Source organism: Panthera uncia (genome assembly GCF_023721935.1).
Source record: "Panthera uncia isolate 11264 chromosome A1 unlocalized genomic scaffold, Puncia_PCG_1.0 HiC_scaffold_17, whole genome shotgun sequence".
Taxonomy (NCBI): Eukaryota; Metazoa; Chordata; class Mammalia; order Carnivora; family Felidae; genus Panthera; species Panthera uncia.
In genome coordinates this window covers 124,141,750-124,162,123 of record NW_026057577.1, presented here as the reverse complement: position 1 = coordinate 124,162,123, position 20,374 = coordinate 124,141,750, and the positions used below count along the sequence as shown (strand labels likewise).

Here is a 20,374-nt window from a genome sequence, read left to right as displayed (position 1 = left end):
TAATTAAATATAATGTTAAATATATATCTAATATATTTGGGAAATATTTAATAAAATTTTAATAAAAGTAGCTTCTATTAAAATCTAAGAAGATGTGTGCTTTGAGATCACCTAATAACTTATGAAAATGATTATCATTGTATGATGATCTCTTCATGTTAAAGAGAGGTCAAAGTATGCAGAAAAGCCAAAAAAGGAGGTTAGATGAAGAAATAGGACAAACAGAAACTATAAGATGTTTCTACTATTATCCAAAATATTACTAAATATTTGCATAAAGATTGTAAGAAGGAATAGTACAGTGGACAGAAAATGATTTGAAAGTCACAAGCTAAATACCATGTTTCTGCTGTGAGTAACCATGTCGTAATCCAGAAATTTTCACTCTTTCTCTGCCTTCCTGATATTCTAATACTATTTTTGATTCTGTTGCACTGGCATTAATATATAGACAAGTAATTGAAGTAATCTAATTTTTTTTTGCTTGGTATTTGCAGAGAAGTTCAAGGAAAATCACAGAAGGAAAGAATGAATTCAAATTATATTAAAATGTTTGAGGCATTGAGAAAACATTGCTCTATCTCCACCTTAAAGTGAGGGCAAGAATGAACATGTTAGGAGGATAAAGATCTCTGTTCCCTGCTTCACTTTAACAATTTAGTGCAATCACAATGTTCCCCTATTGGCTAAGATCTTATAGGAAAAGAGAACCAGTTCTTTAATTTCTTCTCCAAATGTCTTCCTGTTTATGTTAGCTTCTAAAGAAAATTTTCACTGACTATGTTCTGCATCAGAGGCACTTTTTGGGATTGAAAAAAACGCAACCAACTTTAAAATTTGTTTTTCCTTTCTTTTTATTCTTTCATGCTAGAGCTATTCTTTTATTTTTTTAACCTTCTCTCTACCTTTCCTCTATCATTCTCTCACATTAACTTTTTCTTTTCCATTTCCTGAATCATTGCTTAATTTAGAAGTAAAGGATGGGGGCGCCTGGGTGGCTCAGTCGGTTAAGCATCCGACTTCAGCTCAGGTCATGATCTTGCAATCTGTGTGTTCGAGCCCCACGTCGGGCTCTGTGCTGACAGCTCAGAGCCTGTAGCCTGTTTCAGATTCTATGTCTCCCTCTTCCTCTGACCCTCCCCTGTTCATGCTCTCTCTCTGTCTCAAAAATAAATAAATGTTAAAAAAAAAATTAAAAAAAAAAAAAGAAGTAAAGGATGCTGTATTTCTTCCTCAGTCACTAGAAAAATGAATTGGCTTCTCTTAGTAGCTCACTTTTTCACTAAGTTATACTCAGTTATAGGGAAGGAACAAAACTCTGAACAATTTATATTCTAACCAAATTATGGTTGAAAGAGTTAACTCAACTTTCACATGCCAAACTAAAATTTTCAGGCATTAGTTCAGGTTTTAGTGTATCTATATGTATCTATATATAATTGCTTTTATTACTGTAAAAGGTATTGTAACAAAATAACGTAACTTTGAAAAATTGTGTATTCACATGTCTACATCCAAATGAATATTGTTCTTCAAAGTAGCGTTTAGTGAAGTTAGACCCATTATTCCAGATAGATGTCGTCACTGTTCAAAAACTTTTCAGAAATCATTTTGGAACTGTAAATCTTATTCCCTAGTTATGGACTGAATGTTTATGTTCTCCCCCTAAATGTCTATGTTGAAGCCCTAACACCCAATGTGATGGAATTTGGAGATGGGGCCTTGGGGGATAATTACAGTTAGACAAGTTTATGAGGGAAGGGCCCTGATGTAATGGTATTGGTGTATAGGAAGAGACCCTAGAGAGCTTACTGTCTCTCTGCCTGTGTCCCACAAAGAGATCCTGTGAGTAGCCTACAACCAAGAGCAGAGGCCTCAGAATGAAACCTATTTTCTTGGCCCTTTGATCTTCGACTTCTCAGACTCTAGAACTATGAGAAAGAAATGTCTGTTGTTTAAGCTGCATAGTCTGCGGTATTTTGTTATGGCAGACCGAGAAGAGTAAGATGCCTCTAACAAGGGACTATTTAAGAGTGATGATCAAAAGTCATTTTGAAGTCATGGGGTGATCAAACTTGATTAAAAAATGAAGTATGGCTACAAGCACTGAGACTACTTTTTTGTGTGTAACTCATGAAGTATCTCTGAGACAAATCTCAAAAGAGGAGCATCAAAACTCTGTTGCACGATTGTTAAAATTATTACAGTCTACCATTATTATGGTACCATTTGGGGGCGCCTGGGTGGCTCAGTCAGTTGAGCATCAGACTCTTGATTTTGGCTCAGGTCAGGAGCTCCCAGTTCATGAGTTTGAGCCCTGCGTCGGGCTCTGTGCTGAGAGTGCAGAGCCTGCTTGGGATTCTCTCTTTCCCTCTCTGTGCCCCTTCTCCATTCATGCACTCTCTCCCTCTCAATTAATTAATTAAAACAAATTTTATTATTAGATAAACACTTGTTTATTTGTTTTTGAGGGGGGAGGGGAGTGAGAGAGGGGGCAAAGATTCTGAAGTAGGCTCTGCACTGACAGCAGAGAGGTTGACGTGGAGCTTGAACTCATAAACTATGAGATCACGAGCTGGGATCAAGAGTCAGATGTTTAACCCACTGAGCCACTGAGGTGCCCCAATAAATAAACATTTTTTTAAAAAGAAAAGATTTATTTGGCTATATGTATGTATAAAAAAAACAGGCTCTATACAGCTACACCCATAAAATGTTAATGACAATTTAATTACATAAAGCAAAGAATGAGTTAACATATTTTACTTTTGTATACTTACTGTTTTGTTACATAGGTAATGTATTTTGTTCATCCCTTCAACAACTATTGGATGCTGACCTGGAATCAACCATATACAAGGTACAATGGATACAGGTCCAAGAACAATACTAAATTTAAAGAAATTCATACCATGAATATATAATCTTATAGTATTAGTAAATCCAAAGGTTAAATGAAAATACTCATTTCCCAGAAAATAAACACGACTTAATCAAATGTTAGCATGCAGTTACAGTGTTTTTGAAGAAATGACTGGAAATCTTTAAAAGGTTTGTTTTATGACCAGACAGTATATGACTGAAAAAATAAATATCTTAGTTAGATATTTATCAAATCCAGAAATTTATTTTAACTATGATATCCACCAATGTGATGAATAGTCCAAATTAGTTATCAAACCCTATTCTAAATTACCTCTCCAAAAATGATAAATTTTGAACTTCCTAAGTCCATGCATTTCTTAAATTCTTTCATTTTCTCCACAATAATCAAAATGTAAAACCTTACAATTATTTGACTACATAAGAGAAAAATTTTAATTGCAACAAATTATGTTTTATGAACTTTGCTATAAAAACTCTTCAAGGGATGAATAGGATCTTCTCATTTACTTAAGATGATTTAGGATTTTCAGTAAGGTGATCAATCTTCTTGTAGATATTGTCACATTTATAGTAGATAGTGCTCATGAACAGGCAACCGACTGTCTGTGGGTCCACCTCGAAGGATCTGTGATATAAATTTAAAATGTTAGAAAATGTTACATTCAGATTAGATTTAATATTGAACACAACTGAACATGAATATGCATGAATTTGCTTACAGGTGATGAAATGCAAAATGTAGAATTTACATTTTATATGTAACATTTGGAAATTTGCTAATTTTAAATTTTAATTTTTTTTTTAACGTTTATTTTTGAGACAGAGAGAGACAGAGCATGAACAGGGGAGGGTCAGAGAGAGAGGGAGACACAGAATCTGAAACAGGCTCCAGGCTCTGAGCCGTCAGCACAGAGCCTGATCCGGGGCTCGAACTCACAAGCCATGAGATCATGACCTGAACCAAAGTCAGACACTTAACTGGCTGAGCCACCCAGGCGCCCTGAAATTTGCTAATTTTAAACATGATATTTCAGATAACTAAACCCTTCCTTAATTCATGGGAAACAAAGTTTAAAAAATTGGACTTTTTATTGCTTTCATAACAGTTCAGCATTTGTATGCATCGCCTCCTGGAGAAAGTACTAAGTGAAAAGGGAAAAATGGCAGAGGAAGAGGGGTTCATATGGTTGACATTTATTTTCCATTATTTCCATTGTTTCTCATTTTGTATGAAGGTAGTTGTATATTACTCTTTCCTAAAATGGAATATAATAAAATATAGACTTCATAAATGTGACTTTTATTGATGAGAGAATTTTGCCATTTAATCCTTATTTCATGTTAACATTTCTAATAGATACCAATTCATTTTCCAATAGACCCTATTTTATTATTGACAATACAAACATTATAAAAGATGATTTTATTTATACATTTCACACATTTTGAAGAATAAGAAACTATTTATTTAATAGTGACAAGAAAAATCATATTCATTTAGTTCTTTGGCTCACTGAGTCAAGAAATCTATAATCCTATAATATAATCTGCATATATTTAAAAAAAATTTTAATGTTTCTTATTGAGAGAGACAGAGCATGAGTAGGGGAGGGGCAGAGAGAGAGGGAGACAGATTCTGAAGCAGGCTCCAGGTTCTGAGCTGGCAGCACAGAGTCCAACACAGGACCTGAACTCACAAACCTTGAGATCATGACCTGAGCCAAAGTTGCATGCTTAACCAACTGAGCCACCCAGGTGCCCCCTGGTCTGCATATTTTGTACATTTTGATTACATTTTTTAGTATTAGGCAAAGGAAGATATTTCCTCAAGTTTTACACATGTGCTTTGATAGATTCTTAAATTATGTGTGATTAAGTTACCTTTAAGATTTAAAATAAATAAAAGTTGGAAAAATGCTTGCTAACACACTATCTTTGTAGGTATGTCGCTCAGTTCTCTGTAGAACAGAATTCAGGCCTAAATGAAACTATTACTGAAAATACTTGGCTCCATTTATATAACAAAGCAGGACTTATTATTTCCTAGACCATCTTTTTCTCCAAAAATAATCATAAGTTTTTGTTTTAAATCTACTCACCAGGGCAAGCACTGAAACCTAAAAATCTGATAACTACTGGTTCTATTTTAACCTTGCTCAATTCATGAATCCTGACAAAAAAATAGTACTTTTTGGCCTATGCAAAAAAGGTCCTTGAGAATAAAGCAAATTCCAAAAAAAGGAGATAAATAGGAGTTTCAGTGTTTCAAGCCAGCTCTGCCTGGTGGATCCACTGTAATATGTTTATTACATTTATGATGTATTTATAAAGTTCTTCTACTATAGCCAATAATAGGAAAATGAGAACAGGTGAAGAGAAATATGAATAAATAGGTAGTTTCAGTGTATGAATGTAATACTTTGTGGTATTTTTATTAAATTTATGCACAAGTGACACACAGGCATCAAAATGAGGATGACTTTTGGTAAAATCCTGATGGAGGCCACACATAGAAGGCAGTCACTTTCAAATCCACTCCTCTGATCCAAAGAGCTAGGACTCTAATTCCCATTCGCTTTATTTTTTTTTATAAAAAATTTTTATTTATTTTATTATTTTACAGAGAGAGCGGGGGGGGGGAGAGAGAGAGAGAGAGAGAGAGAGAGAGAGAGAGAGAGAGAGAGAATCCCAAGCAAGCTCCACGCTCAGTGCAGAACCCGACACGGGGCTCCATCCCATGACCCTGGGATCATGACCTGAGACAAAATTGAGAGCCGGATGCCCAATTGACTGAGCCACCCAGACGCTCCCTCATCCACTTTAAACATACCAGTTCCATTAAAAACAACAACAACAACAACAAAACAATTTCATATATTAGGATTGTGTAGAAGATTTCTTTCTTATACCTCCGACCTAACAAAAGAAAAATTATTTACCTGATCTATTCTTAGTTGCTTTGATGAAATCATCCTCATCCTCATCACAGCTTTCACAGTTTAATTGTTGGAGGATTGCATCTGACTGGCTTTCCGCTTGGTTTACATCTTCCTGTTTACCAAAGCTTCGAAGTGCAACGAGCCGATGATGTATTGCCGCGTACAGATACCCTGTATCTTTGGCACTGGCCTGCATGAGGAAAATTAAGTTGTTAAGAATATAAATAACTGAATAATAGCCACGTTTTAGAGATTTTTAATCTTTCACTCTTAGTAAGGAAGGAATTATATGGCAGAAATCTAGGATATAAATAACCCTAGAAGTTAAAGGGTAAAAAGCCATACATCCTGAACCAAACAAATTAAATCCAAAAGTGAATAATTTTATAACAGGTCCCTATTTGTGTGTTTTAAACTGAGAAATGAAATTTTTTGATGTAAAATTTCTACTTGAATTCAAGACTATCCCTCCTCCGCTATTTTACACCATAGAAAATTATAGGGTTCGGTGAATAACAGACCTCCGCTTCCTTTACATCACTTTATTTAGACATCCCAACAAGCCTCACAGCTCTGTGGAAAAGCAGAGCTCATTAAAGCAGCCTAGTATTGCATCATAGAAGTCAATGCGCTGTCCACTGTGCCACAGAGCCGTCCTTATGATATTGTATCATAAACACATCATAAGTCTTTGCTTTCAGTACTTTTCTATGCTATTTTTAATAGTTGCTGTTAATATAAAAAATGGTGGTAACAATCACATTTGTATACCATTTACGGTTACTACGTTCTTTTTTTATTCAACACTTACAACAAAACTATGAGTTAGTCATTTATTCCATTTATATTAGCAAAAGCATTTAGCACAAGTATTCAATTTATACTTACTTCCCACGTCCCTTTACAGATGAGGAGATATGGCTCAGAAAGGTACAATGATTTGCCTGCATTTACATAGCTAGTCAGCAAATCTGCTGGGCTCGAATCCCAAACCTTTGTCATCAGAGTTAGTGCTCTTTTAAGGTAACATGGCAGTGGTTTACATTTTTGTATCTTTTCACAATATCAAAGAGAAGGTAGGTAAATTATTCTCTTTGCTAACCCTCCAGAAAGCTATCAAACTTTTCAAAGCAAGAACAAACTACATGCCAACTATTTGGGAGAAGGGTCTTCAATTATATTTTTTTCATTTGCATGTTCTTAAGTTCCCTTAATTACTTTGGGCAAAAAATAACTATAAATTAAATAAAGTATTTTTGTTTCTCATATTGTGCTAAATAATCTGTAGGGGTGTTGAGTAAATAAATGTTGACTCTTGACTGATTTAATTTTTTACATTATGTGCAAAGATGTCATTTTTCTTTAGTACGTTAATAAATATTGAAAGTATTTAAAATATAAATGCTACTCTGCCACCTTCACTTTCTAATATTAAAATTTAAATATGCCTTTCATTAGTCAATATATTGCCTTTGGCTAAATTCATTTAGATATATTCACTCAAGAAATTCAGAACAAGAAGTTAAAAATAAAATCACAATGACATATTTTTCGGATAACAAATTCTCAATGCTTAAAAAAAGTATAATTCCCAGGAAGTCCCATAAGAAACTGCTGGTGAGAATGAAAACTGGTTCAGTCTTTCTGAAGAGAAATTTGTCAAGACAAGTCAAGCCTTTTCCCAAGAAAATTAACACGTGTACAAAGAGAATTCCTCACATCTTTCTTGTAGAATTTATAATAGTGAAAGACAGCAAATTGCATAAGTATTTAACAAAGCAAGATTAATGGAATAAATTATGGTGCAGAATAGAATTCTTTTCACCTTTAATGACTATTTAATGACATGAAAACACTCATTTTCATTGATGAGTGAAAAGGTTACGCATGTGTACTTCATAATCAAGTATTAGCTATCGAATCTACCCAACCATTTTATAAAGTGTATCATTATAATCTTTATTGGGCAGATGAGTAAAATCAAGTTAAGGAATCTATATAACCTGCCTGAAGATCATACAGTTGGCACATTATATACATATGTACACACACACGTATGCTGAAATGACAAAAATGTTAATAGTGACCATCTCTGGGAATGGAATTTGGGGTGATTTTTATTTGCATTTAGCAAACTAAATTTGGTTTATTCAGCAAATATCCTACAATTTACAGGGTCAGTGTGGGTCAGACATTGAGCAGCAGAATCTCATCATAATTAATAGTCTCAATCTCAGTGACAGTGGCAGCAGGCTGCTTTACTCACTCAAAACCAGGAGATCCAGCCTGGCGGGATATCAGGTATTGTCTGTCTCCCTAAATGGTAAACAGGGTTTGGGCATTATCTCACTCTAACATCTTAATACTCAGTATCACTTATACCTAACAGTGCACTTATTGGTAGTTAATAAAACTTTTGGTTTTTCATCACTGGGCACTGGCCAACTTTTTTTCCATTACTGTATGGAAGTTTATTTACTTGCATTGTTACTTTCCGCCTGAGTCACGTAAGTACCCAGTCTTCTCCAGTCTTCTGGGTCTCAGCTCATGTGGGAAACCTAGCCTTTTTTTCTAGCCTGATCCCTGCCAGCTCTCTCTCTCTTGTGCCTGGATTTTGTATTTGAGGTCAAGCATTCCTGCTGCCAGGAAGAGCTAAAGCTGTGCTCCCATCCTGTTACCTTGGCGACTGACACATGTCCAGAATTGGAATTTGCTGTTGGACTGGTTGTTTTAACTTACTAGCCCTGTGTTTTTCCATTTCTCAGGGGGTCCTTTCCAGTGATCTCAAAGCCTTCTCAGTTTCAGCATTCAGTGTAAGCACTGGGCTATGTATTCCACTGGACTCCTAGGAGCCAATGTTGACAACGGTCCCTTTGGTAACTTTGTAAGATTGTTGACATAATTTCAATGGAAAAAAAAATGTGAAGGTTTGAAGCATATATCAATACAAATGTCTTGGGACACATGCCAATTGGTTACTACAGATTTTGGTGTTAATCTGTAAATTTCATTTAAAATTTAGGTCTCATGTTAAACTGTAAACAACCAAAATAAATGGCTGGTTGTTTTTTGTTTTTTGGTTTTTTTTTTTGGCCAATGGTGCAAGTTATTACAATATAGTGAAAAAAAATTAGCAATTGCAGAGATCTATAAATATAGTAGGATAATCCTCTATCACTGAAATTTGTTACTTACCTGAATTAAAAACACTTTGATGTTATAGTCTTCTAAATCAGTAGCTGTTATTCGTAAATTTTTGTGGTTCGCTCTTTGAATCTCCATTTGAGCCCAGAGTTTGCTATTGAGAATCAGCCTCAGGCTGCCTTGATTGCGCATAACTAAAATAAGAAGGTGAATATATAAGACTACAGAACAGTTGATTCCTTAACCTTCCCCAGGGAACTTGCCATTTTTGAAAGTAAAGTAAATCCTCTAGTTGTTTTTCAGACTGTATTTTCACTATTAAATTGTAATTTGGCTTGATTATAAGTTCGTTTTCAAATTGGCTTTACTAGGTTGGAAGACCATTTTTAGCTTAAAAGCTGGAATTATTTTTTTACTATAATAAACAATGATTACAATTTTAGAATTCTTTTGAGGACTTAGTGGTCTGAAGAATATTTATCCAAAATGGAGAAAACAGAAGCAAAACCTTAAGCATTCAAAAAATGGAATTAGCTAAATAAATGATGACATGGCTATTCAAGATAATATTACAAACCCATTAAGAATATTAAAGAAAGATCATTACTGGTGTAGAAAGGTGGTCATGGTATATACTATGTAAAAAGTAAAATCAGGTTACACAACAGTGTAAATACCATGCATTGTAACTTTTGGCAGGCAGTGGCCAGAGTGGCATTGAACAAGAGTAGAAAATAACTAGCACCTGCCTTGGGAATAATACTTCGTTGGGTTATTTAGAAACCTGTTTGCTAGTTATAGAACTGAAAACACGGTTCCTATTCTCTCAGTGTGAATTCTATTCCTTACTGGTTTCTTGAGCTTGATATCTGAAACTCAATAAAAATCCATATACATGGATCCCACTTCTTCCAGTGGTTCCTTCCACAGCTCTGATTGCCCAATGTTGGCCAGTAAACCTACACACCCCGCCCAGATCTCTGCCTATGCTCACTTTCTGTTTGGGCCTCTGAACAATGCCCAGTGTGTCTTTTCAGATGCCAAAAACTTTGAGAGCCTCTCAGTTTGACTGACTCCAGATTCCTACCATCACTATGGATGTCAGTAAACACGCACAGGATTCAATAACCACACATCTTAATTTCCTTGGAAACTGACTTCATCTCGCCCCACACAACATGCTTAGAATGCCAAGAATAAACTATAGGGCAAATATCCTCTTTAGGAAAAACCATTTTCCTTTCAAAAATATCATCATATTGCTTTCAATATTACCGAGATTACTATTTAGGGGTGTGCTGGGCTGTGTCATAGGTGCATTATCTCACTGAATTCTCACAATTGCTCAATAAGTCATGGAGTATTACTATCCCCATTTTAAGCTGATGTAACTAGGCTGTGGGGAGATTAAGTAACTTGCCCAAGGTCACCAATTAGTCAGTGATAGAGGCAGAACCGAACCTGTGTAGTCTGACATCAGAGCCTGCTCTAAACAGGAAGATCCTACAGCACATTAGAAACAATATTGTTTTCAACAGTGATTTGTTGACTATTTTATAACACATCTCCAGAAAATGATGTGTGCCTATTGGAAATTTTACCCTGAGAAATGGCAAGTTGCTTTACAAAATGATTCCTTACTTAGTCTTGACTGGAATGTTCCACAGTCACTGCTTGCTGTGTCATTCAGCCTCAAAGCTCCTCTTCCCCTTTCAGTCCAGGACTGTGTTGTTTTGTTGAATATAAAAAGCTTGCAGTTGATCTAAAGGACAATTTTTGAAATGTCAAATATATAAAAATTTATTTTAAAATTATTTCTTTCTATGCTACAACACTTTTATTTGCCTGATTTTTACCAGAATAACCTTGGTTAATGATTTGTAAACCAGCTTAAAAAATTTATTTAACTTTTAAAACATATAATTGTTAAATAGTTCAAATATCAAAAAGCAAAAAGATGTACAAAATGAAAAGTCCTTCCCAACCTTTGTTCTTCATCTGTCGATTTCTACCCCCTGTGATCAGGTGATCGCTATTGCTAATATTTTGTTTATCCTTCCAGAGATATGTGTGTTTATATACATGCCAGTGCCTATGTCCCCTATTTTTTCTATAAACAGTAGAATATCGTACATACTTTCTGCATCTTGCTTTTCCACTTAACAAATATATTTATATGTACCACATTTTAAATGAAATTTAATGTTATTCAAGTTAAGTAACTTTATTTGTAAGTAAAGGAATAGTGCAAGTATTTGTATGCCTAAAATATTTCAAAGAATGCAGCATCAGAACTAGGATGTGGTACCATGGAGCACCATACTATAATTTAATGCTTACCAGCATTAAATATTACTGTGGTAAAGAATCCCACATGACTTGTTAAAAATATAGCATTCCAGGGCCTCACTGCTAGCAGTTACTTCAATGAATTGTGGTTAAACCCGATCTGAGAATTTTGCTTTGAAGCACACTTGTATAGTAAATGTATCAGTAAACCATGGGAGAAGAGAAGAGAAATGGAGAGATTTGGGGGTAAAAACAGATGGATAAAAGGAAAGGGAAATCTGTTCCTTGTTGGAAAATGACTACCTTATTTCATGTGACTACGCTGATGGCTACGTCACTCAACATTCAAATCCTATGCATGATACTATATACTACGTGTGTGAAATTCTTGCTTTATATGAAATTCAAAACTTATTTAAAACAACTTTTCAAAGGAAACCAGAATTTTTTTTATCTTGAACTGAAATCTATTCATCTTATCATTTAAAAATGTCCAGTGTAAGTAGAACTTTTAAATCACACAATAATAGCACTGATTTGGGGTGCCTGGGTGGCTTGGTGGGTTAAGCGTCTGACTTCGGCTCAGGTCATGATCTCACGGTCCGTGAGTTCAAGCCCCGCGTCGGGCTCTGTGCTGACAGCTCAGAGCCTGGAGCCTGTTTCAGATTCTGTGTCTCCCTCTCTCTCTGCCCCTCCCCTGTTCATGCTCTGTCTCTCTCTGTCTCAAAAATAAATAAACGTTAAAAAATTAAAAAAAAAAATGATAGCACTGATTTTAAAAACAGGCATGTAAAGTATAAAATGTAGGTGTGAAGTTCTTTTAAGACAGGGTTCCTGGCTGTCTTCTTTCTAAGAGACTAATGTGAATGGTTGTAAACCCAGTAACACATTTTCCTGAAAATTACCCATACAAAAATAAGAATACAACAAAATATTGGCTTAATCTTTGGAAGTGTCTAGCATGTTTAGTTAAGCAGCTCAGTCTTCATGAAAACTATACTTCTGCCTTTATTTTTAAAGGTGCTTCTCCTGATAGAAACTTGGTTTCGTGTATGTAAGTGCTCCCAGAAAGAGCAATGTGTGATATACAGACCTTCAACACATTATGTTCAGCTTCCTCCCCTGTTACAACATCAATTTTCTGCAGCAAGCATTTGGGTGATGGCTTAGAAGAGAAAGCAGCAGCTGATTCGATTAGGGATATATTTTTAATAGAGTCTGTTTGTAAGAAAAAATGGGAAAAGACACGTAAAGACCCCATTTTCTCTACTGTAAAAGTTCCTTGTTGTCCCCATTAATATACATGTCTCCTTTGCTTTTTATAATAATGAGTGTTACCAAAAATATGAAACTACTTGAGTTTAGATAAATCTCTTTAATGATTCCTCATATCCTTAAGTAAAAAAAATTTTAATGCTTATGTATCATAGAACAATATTTTCTATGCTTTAATCTTTGCCAAAAAGCTTTAAAGTGTTGCATTACTGTTTTTGTATTTTATAGCTATTGAACAGATGACATGGAAACACAGGAAATATAATAGTTGAATCAAATTTTTTACAAATCAAATAATTCTTACTTGAATTTAGAGAGTTGACAGGAAATTCTAGTACGGATTTGAATGGTTGTTCCTTGGTGTATGAATCATTTTCAGGTTGAGACTGGGTGAGATGTTGAATATCCTAGGTGAAGGAAAAAGATGTATTACTTAATTGTATACCCATATATCTGCAGTAAGCCAAAAGAGACCTTTGTTCCACTTCAACAGGGCAAATGAACTCAACTGCTCTGTTTTTGTTTTGGACTCCCTATGTGCTGAATGGGGAAATCCTTCCTATCATCAGAGGACCCTGGTTCTCATCCTCAGGAAGCATAATCTAGTTACCACCAGCTTATTTCAGGTGGGATCTAGTTCCAGGGACAAAGGGAGAAGGTTTAGAGACCAAGAAGGAGGTAGAAGCTGTTCCATGCTCCCACCAGACTAACCTGATGCCTAGAAGGAGACGTAACTATCATTTCTTTTCTTTTTGTTTTAATGTTTACTTATTTATTTTTGAGAGACAGAGAGAGAGAAAGAGCAAGGGAGGGGCAGAGAGAGGGGCGGGGCAGAGGATCTGAACAAGGCTCTGTGCTGACAACAGAGAGCCCGGTGTGGGGCTCGAACTCATGAACCATGAGATCATGACTTGAGTCAAAGTCGAACGCTTAACCAGCTGAGCCACCCAGGTGTCCCTTATTTCTGTTTTAAGGTATTTCAGTGTTCCCAGCACTTCACTTTATACCCACTTCATATGAATGAATGAATAAATAAATAAAGTTGTCCAAAGAACGCACTAGCTGTCTCAGAGCTCATCTTTACAGAAAGAATTGTAATTTTTCTCCCAAGACAATTTATTTTTTTTTAAGGATATTCTTTTTTAAAATGATTTATCTTTGAGAGAGAGAGAGCATGAGCAGGGGAGGGGCAGAGAGAGAGGGAGACAGAGGATCCGAAGTAGGCTCTACACTGAGAGCAGAGAGCCCAATATGGGGCTCAAACTCACCAACTATGAGATCATGACCTAGCCAAAGTTGGATGCTCAACCTACTGAGCCACCCAGGGGCCCCTCTCCCAAGACAATTTCCGCCAACAATTGCCTTTAAGGCTGCACACATGGGGCTTTGTGCATGTGCTATAATCAAGGTCTGTGAAAAAAAACCGAGTCATTGCCATGCCATTTCTGATACTGGAGAGCCCCCTGGAGAACAGGGAGAATTGGAACAGTACTTCAGAATTTAGGTTTCTATCTTTTTCTTTATGAACTCAAAATTCTTCCACATTATTTAACTGGACATTAAGATATTCTGTTAAAATCGGTAGAGTTGGGTGTGATTTTTAAAAAAAATTTTTAATGTTTATTTTTAAGAGAGAGAGAGAGAGAGAGACAGAGGTGAGTGGGAGAGGGGCAGAGAGAGAGGGAGACACAGAATCCAAAGCAGGCTCCAGGCTCTGAGTTGTCAGCACAGAGCCTGATGTGGGACTCGAACTCAGACACTGCAAGATCGTGACCTGAGTCAAAGCCAGATGCTTAACTGACTGAGCCACCCAGGCACCCAAGACGGGTATGATTATTTCCATTTGAAGAAAATAAACACTAAGGCTCAGAAAGTTTAATGACCCCCTTGAAAAGCACATGGTCAGCAAACAAATCAGAAAGGCATTCTGACCACCAAATCGCAAGGCCACAGGATTATAGGATTAACTAGAGGACAAATACAAGTGCTCTCTATAGCTACTGCTGTCCTCAGATGTTATCAACTTAAAGAGACAGGAAGTACAGTTTCCTTCACAAGCCAGATTTAAAGTGCCCATAGGAAATATACGCAAGTACCTCCCTAAACCAAATTTACAATCCCAACTGTAGTTCATTTGTTCAGGGATCTCTCTGTCTCCCCTTAGATTATAAACACCTTTAGAGCACAGTGGCTCCCTTAGCTTTGTATAACCACTTACCCAGATGTTTTTCAATCCTGGTTGTACATTCAAGTCACCTAACATCTACCCTCACCCACAGAGACTCTGATCTAATCTGTTTGTGGAGATGCCCTAAGAAATCCTTTAGTGGCTCACCAGATGATTGTTAACACGCAGCCAAAGCTGAGACCAATGCCAGTGCTTTAGATGTCATGAGAACACAAAACATGTTTGTTGAATTGAATTGAATGTTAAAGTTGATCCTGTGAGGCTTGGGAAATGTTTTATTTGTGTCTGTGACATCTTATAGAAGCTGTGACTAATCTAGTGCCAAATTTGGGAATAAGTGGTTTGGAAGAAATGTGCCTGAATGTATTGCCCAGGACTTCCCTCTAGAAGTTGGTCGATTCTGGTTCAGATTCAAAGAGGTGAGTCAATAGCTCTAGAACTGTGGAGTTGACTTTCATCTTGAGAGTGAAGGATGGTGCCTCTAAGCTGAAAAGCTATGATACTACTCTTGGGATTGGGGTTCGGCCTGAGGCAGGTATGGCATAAACAAGGTCTTCAAAGTGATTGATTTGTGAAAGCCCTAAGAAACTTAGAATAGACTGACCTCATGACTTGGTCCTTTTGTTATTCTGAGCCTTTACACAGGTTTTAAAACCTTTGTAGCCTCCTCTGGATCCTCCATAGAACTAGTAGCCACAAGATAAACTGGTCACCTTGGCCTATGTCAACCAAGACCCTGGTCTGGGTGAAAGCAGCATGAAGGTGTGATGGACCAGGTGCACAGCCTTCACTTTGCTGTCTACTTCCCTGCTGTGCTTTACAAACATGCTCTGTGGAGGATGGGGCAGCAATGGCCTCTTGGAGGAGGATGCTCGATATTAGATAAGGATGATAGTAATACTAGTTAGGCATTTCCATTTGACAAGGATGTTTCCCTAGGCAAGTTAAAGTCTTATTATTTTCCTCTTAAAGCTAACAACAACAACAAAAAAAAGTTATAATGATGTTTTTCACTACAAAAGCTCTAAGGGGAGGGTTGTAGTTAATAAGAAAAAATAAGTAAATAGTTTTAAATGCACCATGTTATGAAAAAGGCTATCAAAAACCTACATTAAAATATCATTACCAGTTGAGCTTGTCTATTGCAGATGATTCTGGGATTTCCATGCATACCTTCAGTTTAACACACGTGAAAGAACTATTTAATATTTCTCATCAGTAATAATGTTATAATTATAGAATCCCCTTCCTCTGCGGGTTCCTGTCTATTATTCTAACAACTAGAACTTGCTTCCCAGGAGAACATTTCCATTAAAGAAAGAAAATGTGCCTTTGAACTCAGGAGTTAAAGTATGATCCAATTTAACATTGTTTTAATTAATTTGCCTCCAGAAACTTGAAGTGACAGCTTTTTATATAATAGACACCTTTGCCAAATTCTTACCAAAACTCTTTCTACCATGTTTTCTCCAAACACGAAATCAGACCTGCAGCTTTTAAAAGAATACTTCTGTTCATTTGGTTGACATCTAAGGAAAAGAAATAAGCATTTGCTATTTAAAATACATGGATAAAGCCATGTTAAACCTTAACACATGAAATAGTCAAATGGTTTAGTAGATTTATGTAAAGCATAAAAACATCTGTTAACTCTTACTCATCTGCAGATATTGAGAAATGAAGGGAAAACTGAGATAGGTACTTCCAGGGATAATAGTTAAAATATTTCACAGCTGTGACAGTGCTAGTTGAGGCCAGTCCAAACACGTGTCATGCCCATCACTCTTCAGGCCGTGTGATCAACCAGGGGCTGCCCAGCCCTTATCTTCTTGCTTTTCCAGCACAGCCTCTGTCAGTCTCTAATTTCTACTCTCCTCCTCCCCAAGTGGCCAATGTTCTTAGCCACCAGAGACCTCCAGAGCAAAGGCATGACCAATGCATCTTGTCAGTGATACTTGAATTTGCATTTGTCTAATTTGGGTTTTTCGTCCTGGAACTTTTTTTTTTTAATGGTAAAAGTGTTCTGCATGATGAGAAACTCAGACATACAGCTGTCTATCTGTAGGCCGATGTACTCCGGGGTCCACATTGCATCCCTAGTATGCGCTGTAGGTGAGCTCTGTGGGACCCACACGGGCCCTAACCATGTGAGTCCGTTTATGTCCATGGCTTGTCTTAATCTCCTCTCAACTCAAACCTGCCTTCATGCTTGATGATACCAGGAAATACTTACTTTCATTGTGCACATTTATACTGCTTTCTTTTGTTGTCTATCCAATGTATGTCAATAAATAATGAATAATAATTTAATATTCAAAGTAATTTAAAAAAGGGGAACATCAGAGAAAAGGTAGAAAAGGCTAAGCTAGCAGTCAGGTAATTAATTCCCAACTAAATAAAAATTTAGCTACACAGTTTTGAAATATTCTCACCCAAGTCAATGAAAAAGTAGAAATAATCCAATATTAATAGGATAATCTTTATATATTAGAGATATTGGGAAAAGCATTTTATTTTTAATTTAATTTTATTTAATCCAAGTTAGTTAACATATGTTGTAATAATGATCTCTGAGTAGAATTTAATGGTTCATCACTTACATATAACACCCAGGGCTCATCCCAACAAGTGCCCTCCTTAATGCCCATCACCTATTTAGCCCATCCCCCCCACCCACCTCCCCTCCAGCAACCCTCAGTTTGTTCTCTGTATTTAAGAGTCTCTTATGGTTTGTCTCCCTCTCTTTTTATCTTATTTGAAAAGCATTTTAAACTTGTGTTCTTTATAAAATATCAAACAGAAATCTTGACAATTTATCTGTGCATATCAGAAAGTTATTTTTCCACAAATGATTATAATGGTAAAAGAAAGCAAGAATAAAAGGATATCCTCTATGTGTCCTCAGCATTAACTTACCCTACTGATGTAGCACCTAAACAATTCTGTTTAGTAGTCAGCAGGACTGAAATTCTGGTGCTGGGTAATTTTTCACCTAGCAAACAGGAGCTCCCCTCAGAAATCTGAAAGACAATCCATCAGAAAGTTCCTTTAAGTTGCCTTAAAAGGAGCATCAGACAAGGAAACAATAGTTCCGGTTAAATGTATTGAAAATTTACTGTGTTCAAGTACTACCCTAAGCATTTTAGGTACATTATCTCATTTACTCCTCACAACATCTCTCTATAGGTTGTATGTCTATTATCCACATTTTACAGTTTACAGATGAGTAAACTGACCTAATGAGTTTAAATAACGTGGCTAGGCTTGGGCAACCAGGAATGGGGTTGACCTTAGAGCCAGGGTCTGTCTGACACCAGAGACTGTATACTTAGCCATCATATTCAGAAATCCCACCTCCTTTTGTTATCTTTTTAGCCACATGGAGTTAATTCTCATTTCTAATTTAGCAGATATATCCTTCAGGACTGTTTAACCCCCCAAAACACCCTAAGAGCTTTACCAGCACAGCCACCAAACGTTGGAGGGAATCCCATTCATCTCTTCATCTAGAAATTTTTGACTGGTAACTTAATCAACTAGTTTGTCTGATGTATATACATATGCACATTACCTGACTAATGTATAGATGAAGGTGCGAGCAATTTTTTTTTTATTAAATGTTTATTTTTGAAAGAGAGAGAGCGTGCCAATGAGCCTGCCAGTGGGGGAGGAGCAGAGAGAAAGGGAGATAGAAGGTCTGAAGCAGGCTCTGCACTGAGAGCAGGAGAGCCCGATATGGGGCTCAAACTCAACAACCATGACATCGTGATCTGAGTCAAAGTCAGAGGCTTAACTGACTGAGCCACCCAGGTGCCCCCAGGTATGAGCAATTTTAGAACCAGAAGGAGCCCTATAAATTATCTGATAGAGTGTCTCCAATGTTTTCTACACCTCACCCTTCCCCCAGCAGGGATTTGCAAAGATGTTGCAAGAAGTTCATATCTTTAAAGGTAGATAGGGTCTGTTTCCACTTCAATTTCATATCAATCAATAAAAATAATTTTGAGCATTTTTCCCTTTATAACAGAATTTATAGACCTGAGAAATATGTATGAAGAGAATACATGCTGTTGGCAAGCAAAGATCAAAGTGCATGCCTCATGACTCCGTCACTCAGATGACTTAACTCTCAGCCAAAATGTACTTTTATTCTTATGTACTTAAAATATACTCCTATGTAAAACAGTACATATGCTATATTATATGTATAGTGCATAAGTGACCATTGATTAATGACAGAATGATTTTATATACAAGTTAATAAGAAACATGAAAATAATAGTTCTATGAAATCCACCAAGAGATAATTTTCACTAGATCTATAAATTACATTTTGTCAGAATTCTTACATTGCATCATTATGCTTAATACATTTATTCAAGAAGAAATGCTTGCAAACAATAGCCTGAAAATTTCTCTTATTCTTTATCATTTAGGAAGAAAATACAAGAGAAATATTAATAAACTTTATTTTTAAAATATATAATGCAAAAAAAAAATAAAAAAATAAAATACATAATGCAAAATTTCAATAAGCCATGCCAAATAAGAAATATTGATTTATAACATGTAACAAAAATTTTAATCTATAATTTATAGTATATACTGTTCCAAAATCATATGCAATATAATAACATTTAGAAATTAGTCAACATATCATACTTTTCTAACATACTTTAACACAAATTAAACAACATGCATCATTTCTTAAATAGATAAAAGTAAGAATTTATGTAATATGGTAATGATTATTAGATTATATTTCAATGAAAACTTTTAACAATCTACTGATTTGAAAGTTTTTTGAGAGAGAGGGTGCAAGTAAGCGAGGGGCAAGAGAGAGAGAGAGAATCCCACGAGGGGCAGAGAGAGAGGGAAGGAGAGTGGGAGAGAGAAGCAGAGCTCACCCAAGTGGGGCTCATGTTTTTACCCAAAGCAGGGCACGAGCTTACAAACTGTGAGATCATGACCTGAGCCAAAGTCAGAAGGTTAACCGACTGAGCCACCCAGGCACGCTGGTTTGAAATTTAAAACATGGTTTACTTAAAACTCATACCATATACCATGCAGAAATGATTAAATGATTTTTAAAATTCAAAATAAGTCTCATGAAGTCATATCTTACAAAAAAAGGATTTGAAATTATAAAAATATTGTCAAATGCTGACCAAGTTCAACTCTCTCACTTCACTGATAGAGAAGATTGGGTGCTTTGTCCAAGAGTGTAAACATAGTTAGTGGCAGAGGTAGGATTACCACCCATCTTATGTTTTTTTCATTGCATTGATGAAATGGCTGGTATTATCAGCTTCCATGTGTCACTCTCTTTATGTTCAGTATGGAAAACAAAACAAAACAAAACAAAACAAGTGACCAACCCTCAACAGTTTAGCTGGAGACGAATGAAGGATGGCATTACTCTCAAATCCCAACCTACTGATTTTGGTACCATTCCTCTCAACTATTGGCTTCTGGAAGACACAGAATATCCCCAAACCCACATCTGCATGGCTTGAGCAAAATGACAATCTCCCTAGAAAGGCCCACACTGAGGAATTCAGTTAGCCACAACAACTGGAAGAGAGACTTCTTCCCTGTCTTCAGAAGCTTCCCCAGCCCTCCCAATTCCCTGCCCTGTGGGGGTAGTTCCCTG

The 20,374-nt window shown here is 36.3% G+C and overlaps 1 protein-coding gene across 2 annotated transcripts in view; it reads right to left on the bottom strand.

Moving 5' to 3' along the window:
* Positions 1–2,709: 2,709 nt before the first annotated feature.
* Positions 2,710–20,374, bottom strand: part of RANBP3L (RAN binding protein 3 like) — a 46,313-nt gene continuing 28,648 nt past the window's right edge. For both annotated transcript variants that reach the window (XM_049648160.1, XM_049648161.1), the window contains 8 exons: positions 17,638–17,741; positions 16,166–16,250; positions 12,838–12,940; positions 12,352–12,476; positions 10,611–10,731; positions 9,021–9,163; positions 5,826–6,015; positions 2,710–3,511 (listed from right to left, as the gene is read on the bottom strand). In XM_049648160.1, the coding sequence (XP_049504117.1) occupies positions 3,468–3,511; positions 5,826–6,015; positions 9,021–9,163; positions 10,611–10,731; positions 12,352–12,476; positions 12,838–12,940; positions 16,166–16,250; positions 17,638–17,741 (915 nt within the window). In that variant the 3' untranslated portion in view covers positions 2,710–3,467. The remainder of the gene's footprint in view (positions 3,512–5,825; positions 6,016–9,020; positions 9,164–10,610; positions 10,732–12,351; positions 12,477–12,837; positions 12,941–16,165; positions 16,251–17,637; positions 17,742–20,374) is intronic.